This window comes from Parus major, chromosome 13 (genome assembly GCF_001522545.3).
Source record: "Parus major isolate Abel chromosome 13, Parus_major1.1, whole genome shotgun sequence".
Taxonomy (NCBI): Eukaryota; Metazoa; Chordata; class Aves; order Passeriformes; family Paridae; genus Parus; species Parus major.
In genome coordinates, this window is record NC_031782.1 from 9927793 (window position 1) to 9947878 (window position 20086).

General features: G+C 40.6%; 1 protein-coding gene across 3 annotated transcripts in view; it reads left to right on the top strand.

Annotated features, from left to right (window-relative positions):
- Positions 1 to 20086, top strand: part of FSTL4 (follistatin like 4) — a 198008-nt gene that overhangs the window by 569 nt on the left and 177353 nt on the right. For 2 of the 3 annotated variants that reach the window (XM_015642031.1, XM_033517683.1), the window contains exons 2-3: positions 4075 to 4210; positions 14637 to 14670. In XM_015642031.1, the coding sequence (XP_015497517.1) occupies positions 4082 to 4210; positions 14637 to 14670 (163 nt within the window). In that variant the 5' untranslated portion in view covers positions 4075 to 4081. Of the gene's footprint in view, positions 1 to 4074; positions 4211 to 14636; positions 14671 to 20086 lie in introns of those variants that run through there. The other variant, XM_015642035.1, reaches the window with a different exon arrangement.

The following is a 20086-nucleotide window of genomic DNA, read 5'->3' on the forward strand; positions in this document are numbered from 1 at the left end:
TGCAGAGGAACAGGTAACATTCTAGACCCACACATTCCCTGCATTGCTGTGTGCTTATACACATCTAGATGTGTATAAGGAATGCTCCCCGGGCCGGGGCTGGCGGCGGCAGCCTCAGCCGGCTTCCCCCGGACCCTGAAAGGCTGGGAATGCTCCCCGGGCCGGGGCTGGCCGCTCGCTGCCCAGAGGAGGGTCACGGGAGGGATGGCGTGGGACTTACCCGCGTGTCACCTCGGAGCGAAGCTGTTTTGGAACGTGTCGTGGGTACAGCTTTGAAAACCGAGGCGAAATCTCTGCGAGGTTCAGGAGTTTCCTGGTAGTCCCGCATTCCTGTTGGATTGATGCTCCCCAGATTTATTCTAGAGCATTGAAGTGTCTTGGAGAATTTCAATGAAAGGGTATCTAATCAAATTTAATAAATTACATTTAATTAAATAAAATATTTTTGCGTAGCTTTTGCTCAAATGAAAAGTCCGGTTTGTACTTAAGCATCAAAGCTGATTCTCATGAGTTCTTAATGCACCCAAACTTTAAGTATTAACTGCAGGCAGCTGACAGAAATAATTATTCGGTTTCATTATGTCTTGCCGAAACAATTGGCTTTTCTACTTAATTTTTGTAGGTTAGTTTTGTAGCACTTAACAAGAAATTTCGGATCTCAAAATTATTTTGCCGGCAATAGAAATGCTGTTTAGATAAGGGTGGAGCAATTGGGAAGGTTGATAGCAGGAACTAAGGACCAGATGCTTATCTGGTTTTAATAGCATCAGTTTGAATAGAGGTAATAGTTATGTCCAATTGCTTTCTTCTTGCTATAGCAACAGTCAGAACTTCAGGTAATTAAGTTCAGCCTCTTTCTGATGTGAAGCTTGTTGGAAATTAGTGAAAGCTATTGCAAACCACTAGTTTCTCAAATAAGCTGCAATTTAAGTAGCCCTGAAGCAAAACCGATAACTGCTTTTGAAAAATTCTTTAATCTCATTACAGTCACCATAATCAAATTCTTAAAGCTTTTGTGTTGTGGAGGAAAAAGTTGTGGGATCACTGCAAGATCTGATTGTTGCATGTTGCAGAAATGCTTTAAACAGTTTGTGCTGTTCTCCACTCAAATGCCAAGATGCGTAGTCCCTGTTGTTTTTCAAGGTGACCCTTTTTGCTTGAGTAGCTCCCAAACCTGCACCCTAAAACCTGTGCGCTTTTTTGGCTAGCATGTGCTTGCTGTTCTTCCACTGGAGACACTGCACCCATTTACTTTAGATTTGAGGCTCTCCCTGTGTGTTGGTGCCTGCCCAGACCCATTTGGCCTTGGGATGGGTGTTTTGCTGTTGCCATCGTGTTTGAGCTGCTTCAGATAACAGTGCATAGCCTGGTGCTGCTGTACTTCTGGGGTGATGCTTGCTAGAGCAGTGCCAGCTGCAAGGAAAGCTGGAAGGCTGCTCTAGGTCAGAGGAGGAAACCACAACCTTCAGGTAAACTTTTTAGCTTTGCATAGTATATTCTTTATCATGAAGACCAATATTTATTCTTTCTTTGAGTACAGCTGCTTTTATGTTATGTCTGTTTTATGCAGACATTTCCTTTTGAAGCTTTGATTTCTCTGGATAGCGATGTACATACGAGCTCAAATCCAGCAGCTCTGTCCCTCCCTGGAGTGAGGAAAGGAAATTAATAGTAAAACTGATCTGAGCTAACAGTGGTGGTCTGGATCTATTCAATCAATTTCAGCTGTTTTGTTGACTTCAGGGAACTTTTAACAGGCAATCTGGTAGCTGTATTGTATGTTACAGCTGCAGACAGGCTTCTGCAAGGAGCCTTCCCTTCAGCTCAGGGTATGGCGGTGCTGGGCTGTGGTTTAGGATGCTGAGTGACATGAAAATGTTGTGTGTGACTCCAGAGGAAGCTCTCAGCTGGTATTTATGGTACATATTTATTGCTTGGTTTAGGCTATTAAGATATAAGATTAGGCTTATTAAGATATTAAGATATAGAAGTGTCCTTCTCTTGTTGTGACTGAGAGCAATTAGTGTGCTGTTAGCATGAAATAAAAAGAAGTGATTTCTGAACTGACAGAAGATGTTCTAGAAATTCTGTTTATAAAGCAACCAGAGTTGCTGTCAGGTACAGTCTGCCCTTTCAATTTCATCAGTGTTACAGATCCTAATCCAGCTATCCTCCTTCATGCTTTCTGTGAGTTGTTTACTAAATACACATTAAATTAGTGATTTCCCTGTCATGCTCTGGGATTGTAATTTCAAGCAGAATATGATTCAGAGGTCTCTAGAACTGTAATGTTATTTGCTGTGATAGCATCAACTGAGCACACAAAATGCCTCTATTAAAGAAAAAAAAAACAACAAAACCCTGTGAGAAATAATGTTGCTGTGCAAGAGCAATTCATAAAGTAACAATGTACTTGTCTCTTATTGATGTAGTGACTTTGGTTTATTAAACATTTATCTGTAGCCCCAGTTACATTACATCTGAGGTTCATAATTGGAATTTAGAAAGCCTAATAAATTCTGATTTCATCCTGAATGCTCTCCAGTGTGTTTACATTAGTGCTAAGAAAAGGCGTTGCTGAGTTCTGTGGGTGCTGTATGCTATGCTCAATCTGGTGATGGGGTGTCTTTGGGCAAATGAGATACCTGAGAATGTCACTGCTGCTGTAAATGGTCATGCCTCCAAAATTAGGAGTGATGCACTAAGGCTTGGATATACCCTGTAGCAAATACATGGCATGAAAAGACTGTAAAATGAGTCTTGTCAAGACAAGGTGTGTCATGGTGAGTTAATTCAGCTTGGCTGAGTTTTGCCATTAGCAGGTAGCCCTCCTTGTTGATGTGTATGGCTCAAGCCAGGCATTAGTCTGTCCTTCTTCCTATGGAAATGCCATAATTTCATTAAGGGTCATTATGCTTCGTTAACAGGTCTGTTTAAGCCTTCCTCAGCCATATCAGAAATCCAGGGCTGAATGTTCCTTTGGTATTTTAATTGTAGAAGGTAGTGACACAATCTTGTGTTATTGTAAGTCCAGAGGAAGTACAGCTTCTGGTTTAGCTTCCAGGGCACCAGTTCAGGGTTGTAATGTGTGGAACACAAGAATTCATCTGGTGCCACTTTAATTAACTGCATTAGTGTTCTTTCCAAATTCATTAAAAAACTACACAAGATAGGAACCACTGCTCAAAGTGCATGTATCCAGTTCCCCACAGATTATGTGGGGCTGTGGTAGGCTTTTGCCAGGGAAATTGTGCTGCTCTTGAGTGGAGTTGAGTGTGGGAGGGATTGGAAATGTCTCTGCTTGGGACAGAAGGACATGAGTGCAGGAATCACAGCCCCAGGTAGGACTCAACTCCATCGTGGTTGGAGAAACATGTTAGCCTTCTTCAGCACAGGATTTGTTTTGTGTCTTTCCAGTTTGGATGTGTTTGGTGATCATCTGGGCAGGTGTCCTCATCAGGAGGATGAATGCCCCTGTGTGCTGGTGTCACCTGTCAGCCCTGGCTCACTCTACACACCTGATTGTAGCCAGGGGGGTTGGCAGTGGCTGTATCTGCTCAAGGCGATGTCCCCCTCTGAGTCAGGGGAATAATGATATTTTCTGTCACATTGCTGGGAGCCTCCAGTAGTCAGAGAAGCAAAGGTCTGTGTCTGGCATTTTCCTGAAAATCTGCTGAGGCTGCAGGTGTGAGTCCCTGACTGTGAGTGACTCTGTGCTGCTGGGGGCTCTGAAGAAGGGATAAAATTCACCCTTTGGTTTCTGCAGTACCACAAGACCATATTTTGATGTGGTTTGCTTTTGGCCACAGTAATTAGAGAAATCCCAGGACTCTGTTTCTGCAGGTGCTGTGTGGCAACAGGCTGGGAACAGCATGTCCAAAAGAGAGGATAGTTTTGTGATAAAACTGCTACAATATAGGAATTCATTGCCAATACACTGGAGATTTTAGGGCTCTGTAGGCATAGACTGTGGATGGACACCATCAGCTGAAGCCTCTGTTACTGAACCTGAGCTGGCTTTTGTTGTAAGATGAGTGTTCTATAACTGTTCTATTTATTTTTTTTTTTAAACAGGCTTGAAATGATGACAGCAAGGAGCTTTTGGCGCTTCCTAGTATTGCTGGGGGTTTTCCCTCTGGTCACAAGGGCATGGATGGATGTGGACCGGAGCAGAAGCCTGTATTCGGATGTGGGGAGGTTGCATCAAGAGGTACTGTACCCCAGCTGCAGCTACAGCTCTTGGGTTTCTGTTCTTGGGCTGTGTTCAGGCTCTCTATACTGCAAAGAGAAAACAAGCGTGGGCTTATCCATGTATATTTGTATTAAACACTTCCTGAAGAGGTCAGTGAAACAAACTCTTACACTCACTGGGTATATTGATACCATCTGGAAGTGAAATTGTGCATCTGGCTGCTGTGGAGATGCTGTCTTTGCCCCAAAGACTTTACAGTGTGCTGTCTCCTGGGGCTGCTGACACCAGTGATGCTAAATTTAACAAGCAAACTGTCCTGGCTCTTCATTTGGGTCAGTGGACATTTAGGTGAAACCTTAAAAAAAAAAAAAAGCTCTTTTGAAGGAAAACTGACCCATAGCTGGTTCTGAGAGAATCAGCACAATTACTGCCTGAAGTGTTCCCCTCCAGACTTACTGATGTGTTCATTTTACCTTTCTGAAGCACAGAGGAATAGGAAAGGGAGCAGGGAACAGTGATTGCAGTGAGCAGTGATCTCCTCCAACCCCAGTGCCCATCTTGGTGGGACAGCAGTACCACCTCAATGCTCAGCCCAGGGCTCTGGGAGTGGAGCTGAGCCTGTTTCCAGTGCTGAAGGTAACAGTGTTGGCTGCTGTCACAGGGATGTGAATGGAGCACTCCCTGTCCCAGCAGTGTTGGACTGTCTCAGTGGGACACTGGATTTCTGAACCAGAGCTCAGCACTGCCTGTGGCACAGATGTAAACTCAGACTTTCACAAGTCTGAGGCTAAGACAGGTGAATAAAGCCACAAAAATCTAGAACTGTGACTTTGTTGAGCTGTAAATGATGAATGAATGCTGACACAATTTTAGTTATTTAATTCCTGTGTGTTCACTCAATGGTTGCTCAAATGTCTGAAGGTGGGAGATGGTGCAGGAAGACAGGGAAAGGACACTTGGCTGTTTTTCATCTGCCATTGCCTTTCTGTGCTGGCAGACACATCAGTCATTGCCAGGCTAATGCTAACGTCAGGATTTGGTTGTAGCTGGAGGATCCCATTTCTCCCAATCACATTCCATCTACAAATACTCAGTTGTCTGCATTATAGTTTAAGCCAATTTAAAAAGTGCTTTTTGCTGCTTAGCAGGGCTCAAAAGTAATTTCAGTGGTGTTGGATGTTCTACTGCTCTGAGGTCTGTTTCAGGTGCACTTTGTCCTTCAGGTATTCAACCTCTGTTCTGTAAAAGTGAACAAAAAGTTCCCTTCCACACCTCCACTGTTATTTTGCTGCTGCATAGGTCAGGTAGTACACTGGCAGTTTGTTAAACCTGTTCTTGCAGAATGTCTGATCAATTTGGCTTTTTTATTAAAAATTATTAAATAATTTGCATTCTTGTGCAGTTAAAAAAATGTCATTTTTCACTAATGCACATTAGTTTTGATTTTTTAAAAGTTGCTCTGAGGAATTAAATTTGTTACTCTACTTACTTTAACGTAAATCATAGAACTATTATATTATTTGAAAGACACTAATTCATTTGATCTTTCTCTGAAGACCATAATATTATTGTACAATTACTTGATCTTGCTTGAGGTGGATCTCAGCTAAAAATGTATTTGCTTAGGTTTGCACAGGAATGAACAAGTGTGAATATTAAAATTATGAATGTACAAAGATTGCAGTTAAAATTGATTCAAGAAATGTAAGTCATAATTCATATTTTTGAAAAAAATATCTGTACAGAAAGCTTGTTTCCACAAGAAATAGTGTTTATAGTGTGGCACCAAACATTAAAATGAATCTGAAAGCTCTGAGTGTAGCTTTCAGGTAGGTCAGTGAAACTGAGATAATCACCTTTTCAGAGTAAACAGCAGTTACTTTCTCTTGCAGAAAACAGCTTATCCATAATACTGTCCTAATAATAAAAGCCACCTGAAATCCTTTTCTAACGTTATAGGGCTTTGTTCAATTTGGAGCTCCTTATTTGTGAGAGGTTTGTTAGGTTCCAAATTTTATGGTTTGATTAATACATATATCCATTAACATGCATTTAAAAATATTAAATCACAACTAGAAATGCTCCTAGCAAGTTACTAAAACCCTTTGAAAATGAGTAAAATATTAATTTATAGGTCAAGTAATTTTGAAGTGTGCTTTGATGGAAAATTTTGTGAACCTCCTCAAATATGTGGGTATGGGTCACTGACCTTCACTAATACTTGTTCTGATCTACATAGGAACAAATTTACTGAATCAAAAACATTGCTTAATTTATGTTCAGATTGCTAAATCAATTTCTTCATGGTATATGGTAGAATTATTGTAGCTGTGCTTTGAATTTATTTAAGTGAAAATAAGACTACAAGGCTTTTGGATCAGAAATCAACCCTCTAATATAACAATGGTGTGTGTTTTTCTTGATGCACAGCCTTTCACCCCTCAAATTTATGGGGTGTTCCTGAGAACAGGTTTGTTTTCTGGAATGTTTTTAGTCCTGATTAGAATAGTTAATAAATATGTATATGCAGTATGAAATTCCAGTTTCAATGAAAGAGCTAAAATGAAAATTTAATTTAAAAAATGACAGCATTAGTGTTTGACTGGAAAGCTGCAGCATTTCTGGTTTGTATTAATTTTGGAGACTACCAGTGTGTTGTGTGAAACTTCTCATAGGCTGGTTCCAGGGATTGCTGGAAAGCTCTTGAAGCTTCTGGGAATTGCATGTGGACTTGGGTGAAGTTTCTCAGGGTTGAACCATCATGGGACTAAATCCTATTCAGCCAAAATATCAGATATATAGAGCTTACTGCTCTGGGGTGTTGTTTTTGGACAAGTTTTTGCCTCTGCCTTCAGCAAGTCTGATTGCATGTTCAAGTTGGATGTTCCAGAGGTGGTTGCAGTTCATGGGCAGCTCTGTGCTGGCTCAGAAGGGCTGTGGCTGGTCCATGATACACCAGGTAATGTGATCTGGAAAGGAATTCTCCAAAGATGCAGCTTTCTGGGTAACTGCCAGTGGTAATGAAGGGAATTTCCTGTATGAGTAGGAAAGAGACAAACAGTCTGGATCTGAAATAACCCTGGATTTTGGGTTTGAAGGAGATCTTGGCCAAGAGGTTCTGATGGAAAGGCAGTGGTGCTAGTCTGCTCAGTCTCTACTAGGTAATCCTCACTAGTAGCTCAGGCTGATTCTTTCAGCCTCCTGGGATATTTTGCAAAGCATCTTAAATACTGAAATTTGAGAGCCTCCTTCTCCCATTCCCTGCTTTCTCTGTGAGAGGCTGCTTTCCTGTGCATGCTGAAGCCAGTCTGGTTTTGCCATGGTTCTTGGGGCAGACTTTGCATCTCCTTTTCTGAACCTAAAGTGAGCAGAGCAGTGCTGCAGGTCTTCATCAGCCCTTCCAGGAGCAGAGCTCCTCTAACACAGATTCTGTGTTATGTTTCCTGGGGCACTGCTGGTGGCTTGAATAATATTGTCATAACTTGCTAGTGTGAAAGTGGAGAATAATCCTGTGTTGTGGTACATGCAGAGTTGTTTTGTGCTGCATTGTTAAGTATTAGGATGTCACCAAGCTCCTGAGCAGTGACAGTAAAGGCTAGCAGGTGTTCTGTGGTCTGCTCAGAGCTAAAGAGCTGTAACTGCTCTGTGGTTTTCTAGAATAGTTAATTGCTTTAATTTGGCTTTCATGTCGTGCTTTTTTTGCTACTTATCCTCCTACTTAAGAAGTGTCAGGAACTCGTGCACAGCCCCCCATGCTCCTGTGAGGAGAAGAACTGTGTCCCTGGGGAAGCTTCTCTGCACAGAGCTCACAGGTGATGCTCCATGTGTTCATTTTTCAAGGCACCATAACTTTCTTCTTGCTGGCATTTGGCAGTTATTGGCTCTGTTTGCTATCATTGTTTTTGTTCATTAATTATTACTTGAAGGAGAGTGTAGATTCCTGTTCCTGGAAGTGTTCAAGGCCAAGTTGGATGGGGTTCTGGGCATGGTCTAGTGGGAGGTGTCCCTGCAGGGAGTTGCAATTGAATTATCATTATAGTCCCTTTGAATTCAAACCATTCTGTGGTTCTGTGATTCTGTGGCACCTGAACTGCTTACAATCTCCCAAGTATAAACAACTGGATCAGACCAGCCCTTCAGTGCCCTCCTGCCCAGAATAAAGCTTTTCTCTGGAGTCTACTCACAAACCTCAACTGTGCTTGTCTAAGAGTATCAATTATTGCTGAAATTACTAGTTATATTCAGATTCTTAAATGTTGCATCACTTAATGCTTCATCTGAGGACCACAGTAAGTTATTCTGGGCAGCAAAGGATTCATAGAGGTGATTTTGGGCTCCTTACCCCAGCAAAGTCATGTTTCCTGATCTGATGGTCTAGAAAAGTTTTTGGAAGCAATGTAAAAAATATCAAAGGTTTTTGTTAAAACTTTTTTGCTTCTAATTTAAATAGAAACATAATTTCAGAGGATGAGCTTGGAATAAACAGGCACAGTGTATAAATTTTATACACAGTTGAAGATCTAATATCCTGGTATTTATTTTAACTGTTAATAGTAGTATTATATTGTCTACCATGTGAGGGTTCTTCCTGCTTTTCAGTTTGGAGGAAGGAAGAAAAGAATCAGTTTTGAATTTAAATCTGTACTGTGCTACAGCCTGTGCTCCTATTTTAAGCATTAATGAAAGTACAGGGAGACAGGACTAAAGTTCATTTTTGTATCACTTTGGTATGCAGTGATAATTCACCCCTTGTTACCTGTGTTTATGTGGTATCTCTAACAAGCAGTAATTGCTTTTTTGTAGAGCATCCTAAATCTTAACAGGTATATTATCCCTGTGGAACTGAGAAGCTGCTGCTCTGTGCTGGTTACCAGAGCATCTGTGGCTCAAAATGCTGTGGAATGTTTTTATAATATTAGGTGTGTTGAGGTCCTTCCTCTGCATCCCCAACCTTCCCCTCCTCTTTCTTGTGTGTACTCAGAGGGCTTAATAAATGCTGTAATTTCTATGATGTAATAAATGCATGCTCTTGTGCTTGCAGCACTAGAAAATGTGGAAGTTGGAACAAGGTAGGTAGTGTACACTTGAATAATAGCAGAAAATTAGAAGAATTTTGGTTTACATAAGTGGTTATGGCTCAATAGTGAGTGTCAGGCATTGTCAAGGTGCATCAAAAGCACAATTTGAAGATGAAACCCACTTGTTTGCAGTCCCTTACAGAACAAAAACCCATTTTTCTTGGCGTTTTTCTGACCTTCTGGTAGGATGCAGTGTGTGATACCTCGTGGTGGTCCTGCACTGCCCAATTTCCTGGGGACTGTCACCTTCCTGCTGCTGCATGGGAGCAGTTTGTGGGACATTAGATGTTCATGAGCTTCAATTTTGGGTACTCCAGTGCTGTCTCAGAAGAGCAGAGGGATGTGGGGTTGTGATGCCTGGCTCTCTGCTGAGCTGTGGTGCACACTGACTGCAGGAATCAAATTTCAGTAAGTTTTTCTCATGTCACAGTTGAACAACTGTGAAAAATCATACTGAGATAGGGAAATGCTGGTATTATTTGGAAGAGAATAAGACCAGAGTAAATGATGTTGCAAAAATAAAAGGAATCAAGGCAATCTTAACTTGGCTATGATGTGGCAGAGGGTTAAACTTTTCTGATATTCTGTTCAGAAGCCACTCAGCCTTAAAAGACTAAACGTTGAGCAAGTTTTTTTTTCCAAATGTGACATATTTTTCCTTTGAAAGGAAGGCTGTAGCATTAGTGTTTAAAGGAAGGTAGTTCTACATGAAGTACTTTGGACCACCAAGCAGGGGAATTCAGTTTTTTAGATTAGCAAGGGTACACCCACAAATTTGGGATTTCTAAGAACAGCTGTACTATGAGCTTCCCCATCACAATGTGGAGATTTATGGAGCTTCACCCAGGTTTCTCATCTGGAGTCCAGAAATAGTAGTGAGTAAAATCAGAGATGCAGCAATTATCTCAGTTAGCTACCTTATGGATGAGCAGATGATACTGTGATGTGAGACATCAGAGTTCCTCTCAGTGTTCATACCAGACAGCAGAAGTCTAAATGGCCAGTGTCTGTACTGATAGCAAGCTTTCTCCAAACAGTAGCATGTGATCTATTTTTTTATCATGCCTGATTAAAAAAAAAAAAAGTAAAAAAGGTGGATGTTGATGTTCTCTGCCTGATTAACATGGGTTTTTAAAAAATAATCTGTATTCATGGCTATAAACTGAAAATCCTAATTGTCAAATTAAGTAATGTATTAGTCATATATATACTGTATTAGTATTAAGCAATGTATTAGTCATAAACTGTGCTGATGCTCCAGTCTCTGTGCACACTGTCACACCAGTCCTGTACTCAGTCTCATTTCATAGAATGGTTTGGGTCAAAAATCATCCAATTCCACCCCACCTGCCATGGGCAGGGATGCCTTCCACTATCCCAGGTTGCTCTGAGCCCTTCCAGCCTGGTCTTGGACACATCCAGGGATGGGGCAGCCACAGCTTCTCAGGGTAACCTGTGCCAGGGCCTCACCACCCTCACAGGGAGGGATTTATTCCTGGTATCTAATCTAAATCTATCTTCATTGTGTGACCCCTCACTGGAGATAAGGGAGGAGAAGGCTCTGAAGGGAGGAAAAGAATTCATGGCATGGTAATCTATTAATAGGAACAGCCACTTCTTTATTAATTTGCTAAATGAGTTAGGACTGTATATTTATAAATTGTACAGCAGTTAGGCTGATCCTGAATGCAGGTCTCTGGAGACCTGGAGTGTGCAGGGATAACATCTGATTTATTGTGAGACCCAGTGTGAGCCCAGCTGCAGGGACTGGGTTTGATTTATCTGCTTGCACTGCCATGTCTCCCACACAGCAATGCAGGGAATGTGTGGGTCTAGAATGTTACCTGTTCCTCTGCATTTCTTCATCTGCTTCATTAATTGTTTTATTTGTTTTTTTTTTGCTGTTGGTTGTGGGGTTTTGTTTGTTTGGGTTTTGGTTTTTTTTTAACTTTAGGGTTTTTTCTGAAAAGTCCCCTGTATTAAATCTACATTGCAAAAAAAGGGTGTCTTTTGGCTAAATATAAATCAGTATTAAAGGGCAAGAGACTGAAACCATTGCAAGGTGATGGATTATCGTGCTTGGGGCAGTTGGTGTCTCTTTGGTATCTGCTTTGGTGATCCACGCTCAGCATCATTCCCTGCTGGGATCAGAGGCCAGTAACAGACAGGGATGGGAAATGCACAACCACTTAAAAATCTCTAAATACATCCCAGGAAGTGTTCAAAGCCAGGTTGAATGGAACTAGTGGAAGGTGTCCCTGCCTGTGGCAGGGGGTGAGGAACAAGATGAGCTTTATTGTTCCTCTCAACCCATTCTGTGATGACCCAAACCCAGAAGTGGCTTTGCTGCTTGCATCATTGCTAATGACCACTGATAAAACTGTTTGTGGCATGCTGGCTACTAAGCACTGTTTTATGTTGTGTATTCCCTCTGTGTTGTTGTGTTTTAACTCTGCACAATGAAGTTCCCAATGATCCATGTTTGTTCTAAATGAAATCTGATTTATCACTAGTGCTCTGCTCATCCATGGATACACAATTCATCATTAATCAGGAGGTATCACATAAACTGCATAAACTATAACAGGAATGCCTTGGCATTCCTTTTTTAAGAGCAGAAAACAGAACAGCTTTGTGCAAACCAGTTGTTGAATTGTGTCAGATCCACAGAGGTGTTGGTACAACACGCTGCAGCTACAGGGGAGTGAAGCAGTGTGACAGCAGGTACTGAACTCTATTTGATTTTGATTTTCATCCCTCCTAATCCAGGTAGAAATATTTGTCATACTTGATGACACTGAGGTGCTTGGTCTTTTGGAGATGCAGTTTTTCTTCAGCTACATGTCTGGTGAAGGGCAATCCTGAAGCAAATGTAGTACATTGATTGCCACATAGTGATTAGGCACTTCAGATATGGAATGGAAGGACCTTTCATTCTGTACTCAGTTGACTAACGTGAAAAAGCAGGAAATAGGTGCTAAAAGTGAACCTTGACAAATAAAACTGTTGTATTGCACTAATGAAATGCTATTTAAAGCAGTACATGAAGAAGCTTTTTAGGAGGAATGGAAAATCCAAAGCAGTTTTTTCCCTTCAAAGCAAATGATTTATGCTCTGATAAGATTAGATTTTTAGTTAAAGGAATTTGCAGTCATTAAATGGTGCCCATGAAATAAGTCTCATTTATAACCATCTGCTTTATGGCTTCTGCAGAAAAGTATTCCTCAGGCAATGCATTCAAGAACTTCAGTGTCATTTTTATCAAAATAGTTTGGTTCTCTACTGGTAACACTATTAAAATCTGTGTGGGTTTTTTTTTGTTTTGTTTTGTTTTTTTAACTTGAGATCAGTATTATCTTCAAGAGAAGTCTGCCTGGAGCTGCTACCTTATTGTGCTGTGCTTTAAACCCTGCTGTGGCTGCCAGGTACTTTTCCATGTTTTTGTGTGCCCTCCTGAAAACTTGAGCATTCTCAGTGGAGATTTCTCCAGGGAAGGGATGTTTTGGGGGACACACCAAGTAGTGCTGTTTTCCCAGGAATGAGAAGAGATGGCCTGCAGCCTGACCTCATGTTCTTCCATTGCAGTTGTAACAAGCTTTTCCTCTGAACCCTGCATCTGTTTTTTGGGATAGTTTATATTCATTAGAACTTGCAGTTGAGAGCTTACAATAAGGGGAACAGAATAAAAGAAGGGATACTTTGAAGACCATCCTTTATCTTTCACAATGTCTATGCAGACATGGAAATAACAAGAGGACATTTTATAAAAGTGAGATGACACTTGGATGTTTGTTTAATAGAGTCTTGATAGTCTGTTTCCTTTTGATCAATATAATAGTTGTAATTAGTTTTAGTGTTTCTAAGCTTTTGAACTGCAGAGAATTCAAACAGCTTGTTAGTGTGAGGGACTCTGGGGAACTTTAAAAGTATTCTTCCCTTTTGCATATATTGCATGTACACAGGCCTAATGATAGTAGCTGTAGCTGAGGTTTTTTTATCCAGTGCCCTACCTCTCAAGCTAATATTTTGAAAAGCTCAGAGAGGTCCCTGGAGTATAACTGCCTGCACAGCTCAGAACTCTGCTGCATAAAGAGGATAAGTGCTTTGAAGTCTGTACTAATCCTGAATGCTATTTTACATATTGCTCAAGATCACTGAGGTAGTGTCCTACAGGGAATAATGACAGTATTTTTATAAGCAAATACCCATTTTTTTGTTTATCCCCTTCAGCTGACTTGAAGGGTGCCAAAGAGATGGTTTCTGCTATTCTGATCCTTCTCAAATTTGGTGAAAGCTTTGTTCTGAGAAAGGCAGATTGTGGTCATGTGAAGGAAGGAGAAGCAGCATCTGCCTGTACAGATGATGACAAAGGACAGTATAAACTGTCACTGTGTTTGGGCCAGGATGTGGGTGATGTGAGGTGTCCCCTGGGCTGGAGGAGACCTCAGCTGTGGCTCTGTCCTGCCCTGGGACTTCCTGGGAGGGGGCAGGAGGCAGAAAGGGGCATTTCTGTGGGCAGTAAATGGGTACCTACAGCACTGCAGTGTGTGGTGCCCAGAGCCTTCTCTTCTCCAGGCTGAAAAATCCCCCTCCATCAGCCTGTCTCCACAACAGAAGTACTCCAGATGGTCTTCATGATTCCACTATTTCTAATACTGCCTGCAAGAAGTAACTCAAACGATGGAAATTTGGACACAATTGCAATTAACCCATAAATAATGTTACTGTGTGGAATTAAATATTTTTTTTTTTGAAGTCTCACCATTAGTATAAGCAGATAGTGTTGCCTGGCAGTGCAATACCTTCTGAGACAGTGTTGTTTTAAAACAAGTTTCTAGATTAGAGATGGTTGTGATGATTTGCGAAAAAGTTACACAAAAAAAATTATACACAAGACAATTATGTAGGTGTGCATGGATTGAAATGTGCCCTCAGCTCTCAGCATGAGTAGTCCAGTGGCTTTGAAATTATTCAGATATTTGAAGAAGTCTCTGCTAAAAAAAAATATCTGTAATGGCTCCTCCTTCTTCAACCCCAAATTTTTGATGTAGTAATAATCACCCTCCTAACTGTTCCCTTTTCACATCAATAGAGGGAAAAAACCCACATTTTCAAGACAAATGTTGTGTTTTACAATGTCATTTATCACACAGTGATGAGTCATTGTAAGTGCTATATTTATCTATTAAATACCTGTGGACAAACTGAAATGTGTGCTTGTAATTACTCCTCAGTTATTTTATTTAGCTTCATAGATGTTTGCCTGGGTCAGTGATTAATGTTGTAGGGGGGGTTGTTCATCCTGCCTTTGAACAATTCTTGTATTTAATAAAAAACACCACAAAAAATTCTCTTTTTCCTTATAGGACTCCAAAAGGTTTGAAGTTACAAGAAGAAAAGGTAGGAAAACCAGTTTTCTTTAGTGTGTGTATTGGTGTTGAGTATTCTTGCAATAACTTTTTAAAACAAGCATGAGTTCACACACTTGAAAGGTTGTGCTGCTGTGGGTTTTCCAACAGTCTGTGCCTGGCACTTGTCTGACAGTTCTCAGTGTTGCAAGTTGTAGATTATTTTATATTTTTATTTTTCCCCAATGAAAAGCTGTTCTTTTAGTACAGAATTGCATGATGCTGTTGGGTGTGCATGTCAAGGTTTGGGTGCTGGCAGGGCATCTAAATGGTTTTAAGCTGAAGGAAGATAATTTTGATTAGATATTAGGAATAAATTCTTCCCTGTGAGGGCAGTGGAGCCCTGGCACAGGTTGCCCAGAGAATCTGGGGCTGCCCCATCCCTGGAAGTGTCCAAGGTCAGGCTGGAGGGGGCTTGGAGCAACCTGGAATAGTGGAAGGCGTGGCAGGGGGTTGGAATTGAATTAATTTTTTAAGGTCCTTTCCAATCCAAAACATTCTGTGCTAAACCTGAAACCTGGAGAATTTCAGGGAGAAAGAGGTGCAGACAAGGCTTTCCATGCTCCACCCTGAGGTGCACTGATGCTCTGAGCTCAGCTCCTGCTCCTGGCAGCCTGGCTGCCCCACTAACTAACTGGCTTCTGTCAAGATTGAGTCTTTGGTGGCTCCTGGCAGCTGGGGGAGAATCAGCTATCAAAGAGCTCATTCTGGTTATCATTAATTTTGATTTTGTTCAGCAGCTGTTTTCTGGATCAGGCAGTTGCTTTCCTCATCTGTCTTGGTAGAGTATGAAGCAGGTGGCACTCTCCTGTTCAATGCATTAATGTATTCCCTGTTCCTTTCCAGCAGCTTCTTGAATTTCTTCAGGCATCCCATATGTTGGGAAGAGGTTGTAACTACCAAAGTTTTACTGCATAGGCAAAGAAGGTCAGGTCCAAGGGTAACTTTTCATTTGGACAAATAATCTCCTTTTTTTTTTTCTTCTATGAGGCTGAGGCAGCAGAGAGTCTTAAATTAATTAAAAATAGAGCTGTTGCTAAAGGTGAAATCTGTTTAATTTGTTTAATTTAGATGTTCAGTGCATGTGTGTGTTTGATCAAACTTCTGCCACTCTTCATGAGGAAATCCAGTTCTATTGTACTTCCCTCAGTCTTAAACTGAGACAGGCTTCTTGGGTGGGTCAAGGCTGCTTTGAGATGTAGAAAAAGCATCTTGGGCATCTTGTGGATGTGGACACATTTCAGTCATGCTCTGGCTGTAGTTAATTATCAGCATGGAGACTGAATCCAGTCTTGTGGGTGTACCTCTAGTCCTTTTTTAGATACAAGTTCTATTTCCAAAGCTTTCTTCCCAGTAAAAGTAACCAACACATATAAGAACTTAAAGACAGCAATTTTTGAAATCAGTATTGAGTTTGCAGATTGTGTGCTTGGAGAATGTTACTTCAAAGCAATAAGTGAATTTGGAGATCAGTGCCTCAAGACACTGAATTTCCAGGCTAAGTGATTCTGGTTTCTCATTGCTTTCAGAGGATGGGTAGGACTTAACTTTTATTTTGAGGGGTAAAACCATAACTTTTTTCAGAAGTGAATTCAGTGTAATGGACTTCTGTGTTAGAAGCTTCTTATATCTATGGCTGGAGTGAAGGGGATTGCAACAGATAGATTTAAGATGTATACATAAATTTGGCTTATGCCCAGCAAGGCAATATGTGGATTATCAAGTCTGTCCCATGTACTGCAAACTCCTCAGAAGCCAAGAAAATGCTAACAAACATGGTAAATACCTCTTGATCCCAAGAGCATGTGGATTTGCAGAGCTACCTGGGGATTTTCAGCAATGTTTAAGTTTCTTCCTCGCTGGAGTTACTCCTCAATAATGCCTATAAAATAATTCAACTAAAGGCATTTTCAGAAACCTCTTCAGTATTAAAATGTGCACAGAGCAGATATCATTTGGTGTTAGGAAAAAAATAACAGGAGGGTCAGAATGTTATGCACATGAAAGGATTTCTTATAAATTTTGTGATATGGTATGAGGTAACTTTAAGATCCAGGCTTTTTTCCCCCTAAAAATGGTAATTTTTGCAGCTAATGCTTTTTACCTGAGGAAATGAGATGATTGGAAGAGATTGGGGTTGGGGGTTTATTCCTATTCTGTTCCCTTAGTAGATATTCTGGCTTTCTCTTAAAAAGCTGAAAAACTAAAAAATGCCTCATTGAAACACCCACAAATATGAGAGCTCAGCAGACTTTGTATCTGCTTTTATTATCCCAGGCTTATGGATGATCCAGGATGATTAAAAAAAAAGCTTTTGGTGAAAGGAGGGGCAATCCTGGTTTAGTCTTTTCAGAATTTTTCTTCATTTTGGGACAAAAGATTTGAATCCTTTAGATTTAAAGCAGACACAATAAAGCCTTGATAGCTGCTGATCATGAAAACATTTTTTTCCTTTTTTTTTTTAGTTGTGGATTAGTGTAGTTAAACTGGGAGGCTTTTGGTTTCCAAAGTGCCAGGATTACATATGCCAGAGAAATTTTGAACCTGCTCCAAAGCCCATTACAGTCAATGAATTGTTTTCCTTTGACTTCTGTGGCATGAGATCAACAGTAATTACATGATCTTTTAATTGCTGTGGTATGGAGGAGAGATGCTTCCCTGGCTGCAGCTGGCAGCCACCTCTCAGTGATGTTTGGAGACTGATTTTCTTCTCAATTGAAATGGAAATGGCTGCAGAACAGTTCTGTTCCTGGGATGCCTAACTGGTGTGTAACTATTACCCTTTTTGACTAAAAATAATTTTTTAATCAAAAAACCCCCAATCTGGGATTTGATTAGAAGCTGCAGGAATATTTTTCTAAATTCACTTGTAATTTGGCTCTGAGTTGGTCACACATATGACCCACTGTGGTATCCATCTGTATTATGCTCCTGCAGTGGAAACCAGAATATGGGGTAGGGTGCCAGGTTTTGTGCTTTGAAAACAAACAAACTCCCAATCAGCCAAAAAAACCTCAAAACACAAACTCAAGAAACCCCAGCATGTGATAAACAAGCACAGATTTGAATACTATCCCCCTGTTGCTCTGTTAAAGTAAAATCACAGGGCAAGTTTGGACAGGCAGATCTTTTTTCACTAACTGAATCTTCTCTCTTTTCCATTTTAATGTTAATTTTCATCATTTTTCGTGCCCTTAGTGCACAGGAAAGAGGAATGGTGCCAAAAGGTGAATAACCTGTACACTCCTGTCAGCTGTCCAGTGTAAGATGGGGAAAAGCAAAACAGGAGTAGGGAGCTGGGAAAAGCAGCAGTTTGTGCAGAATATGTGGACATAGCAGGCATTTAGTGAAAAGAATGAAGAGAGTGGTGGAAAGGATGACATGTTGGAGTGGGTGTGGTGGAAGGTACCTTAAAGCCCATCCCATTCCACCCCCTGTAATGGGCAGGGACACTTTTTGCTATCCCAGGTTGCTCCAAGCCCCATCCAGCCTGACTTTGAACACTTCCAGGGACAGGGCAGCCACAACTCCTCTGCACAACAAGTACCAGTGTCTCACCATGCTCACAGTGGAGAATTTCTTCCTAACATCTACATAATCTGAGGAGAAGACCCTGTGCAGGAAACTGGGAGACTGCAGGGTGTGTGTTAGATTGGAAGAAACACAGGACCAAGCTTGTAGAGAGCATCTGCAGACATTAGGCTGGACAGTGGCAGGGTTTAATTTTAAAGATTGGTTACTTTTCCCTGTGTAATGAGTATACATGAATGCATAATACTTACCTGTGGCTGTAAATTACACCTTACAACTTATATATGTAAAAGCCACATACCTTTGTGTCTATCAAATTCCCCATGTCTGGCAGAGCAGAGACTCCAGTGGTTCCCCCAATTATTTTAATGGCAAGAACACAGGATTTAAATCTGCAACTTCTGGAGCTGACACGTGTTCCCATTTCAGTTGGCACTCTGGGGCTGAAGGATGCTGAGTACTAGAACAAATTGTCTGCTGAGTAGAACTATGCCTAAGCATATGTATAGTCACATTAAGCATAAAGAGCCAGGTCTTCAGTAGATAGAAATAAGCAAAGCTCTGCTGAATTCATGGACCACCTTTTCTTTTTTACTAGCTGAGAATCTAACCCAAGCACTTAAAACTTTTAATTTGTTTTTGTTGTTCACAATCATCCTTTCAACAAATTAGTGTCAAAAAATGCTTTTGAAACCGTTCAGCCAAGAAATGTTCAAGCAAATTGCTTCTGCTCTGACCATATAATCGTATTTAATGAGATGCAACTCTAGATTTATTCAGATAGATGACATCACCGCCATAAATATACAAACTTTTAAATACCTGGTTTGAATTAAAACTTCTAATTGACACTTCCCTGAAGTTTTCACAAGCTCTGTGTTGTGGATGTCCTATTTGTATGTATTTATTACAGATACACAATCCTCATTGTTACACTGTGATTCCTAATGTGGAGCAGTAGAATATATCACACCCTGAGCTTTCCCAGGTTGCCAGAGTTTAACTGAAAAATCTCTGCATCAATTAGCAGTGGTAGAGGATCCAGCCAACAGCTTAAGAAATATTTCATTATTCTCCATTTGACATCAGTTTTTATGTCCTACATGAAAAACTAACTCATGGTTATAAAAGAGTAATGCCCTTCAGAAATTCTATTTGCTTTGTCCTTTCTTTTTGCCAACTTCAAATTTTTTCCTTTCCATGGAAGAAGACAGGCACTCCAAAATTGGCAGGAATGATAAGTTGCTGTCCTGAAATCCTTCAGGAACACAAAGTGGTCAGCTATTATTACTTTTGTAGTAAATCACCTATGAATTTCCCATCATGGTTTTTTTTTTTCCTGTTACTGGGATCCAACAAATCTGTGTTTTTTTTTCTTATGACTTGGTCAGAGAACACCAAAAATCAGTAGCTGTTCCTGTGTTGCTCTTTAGAAGCAACTGTACCCCCAGGCTCTTGGTTGTCTGGCTATCCCAGTTATATCCATGTGATGGATGATGTGATATGAAAATAAATATTTGTATCTGTGTGATCTGTAGAGAATTGGATGTTCAGAAACACACTGGCTATATTTCAGGACATTCCTCCAAAGTCTGAAGGACAGCTTTTACATTAAAAATATCTGTTCTGTTGAATCACAAGTTGGAATATTTTCCATGTTTGTTATATTGGTTTTAACAATTATTCAGTCTTCACTTCAAAGTTTATTGTCTTTTCCCATCTCAGCTGCTTTATTTTCATAGACAGTTTTATTACCTCCAACTTTGCCATTCACAGTCAATATATGCTTTGAAATCTGTTACCCAGGAAAGGTTATTTGGGTGAAGATATTAATCTGATGTTGTGCCACAGTTTCTCAGCTTTTTTTATACTTCATC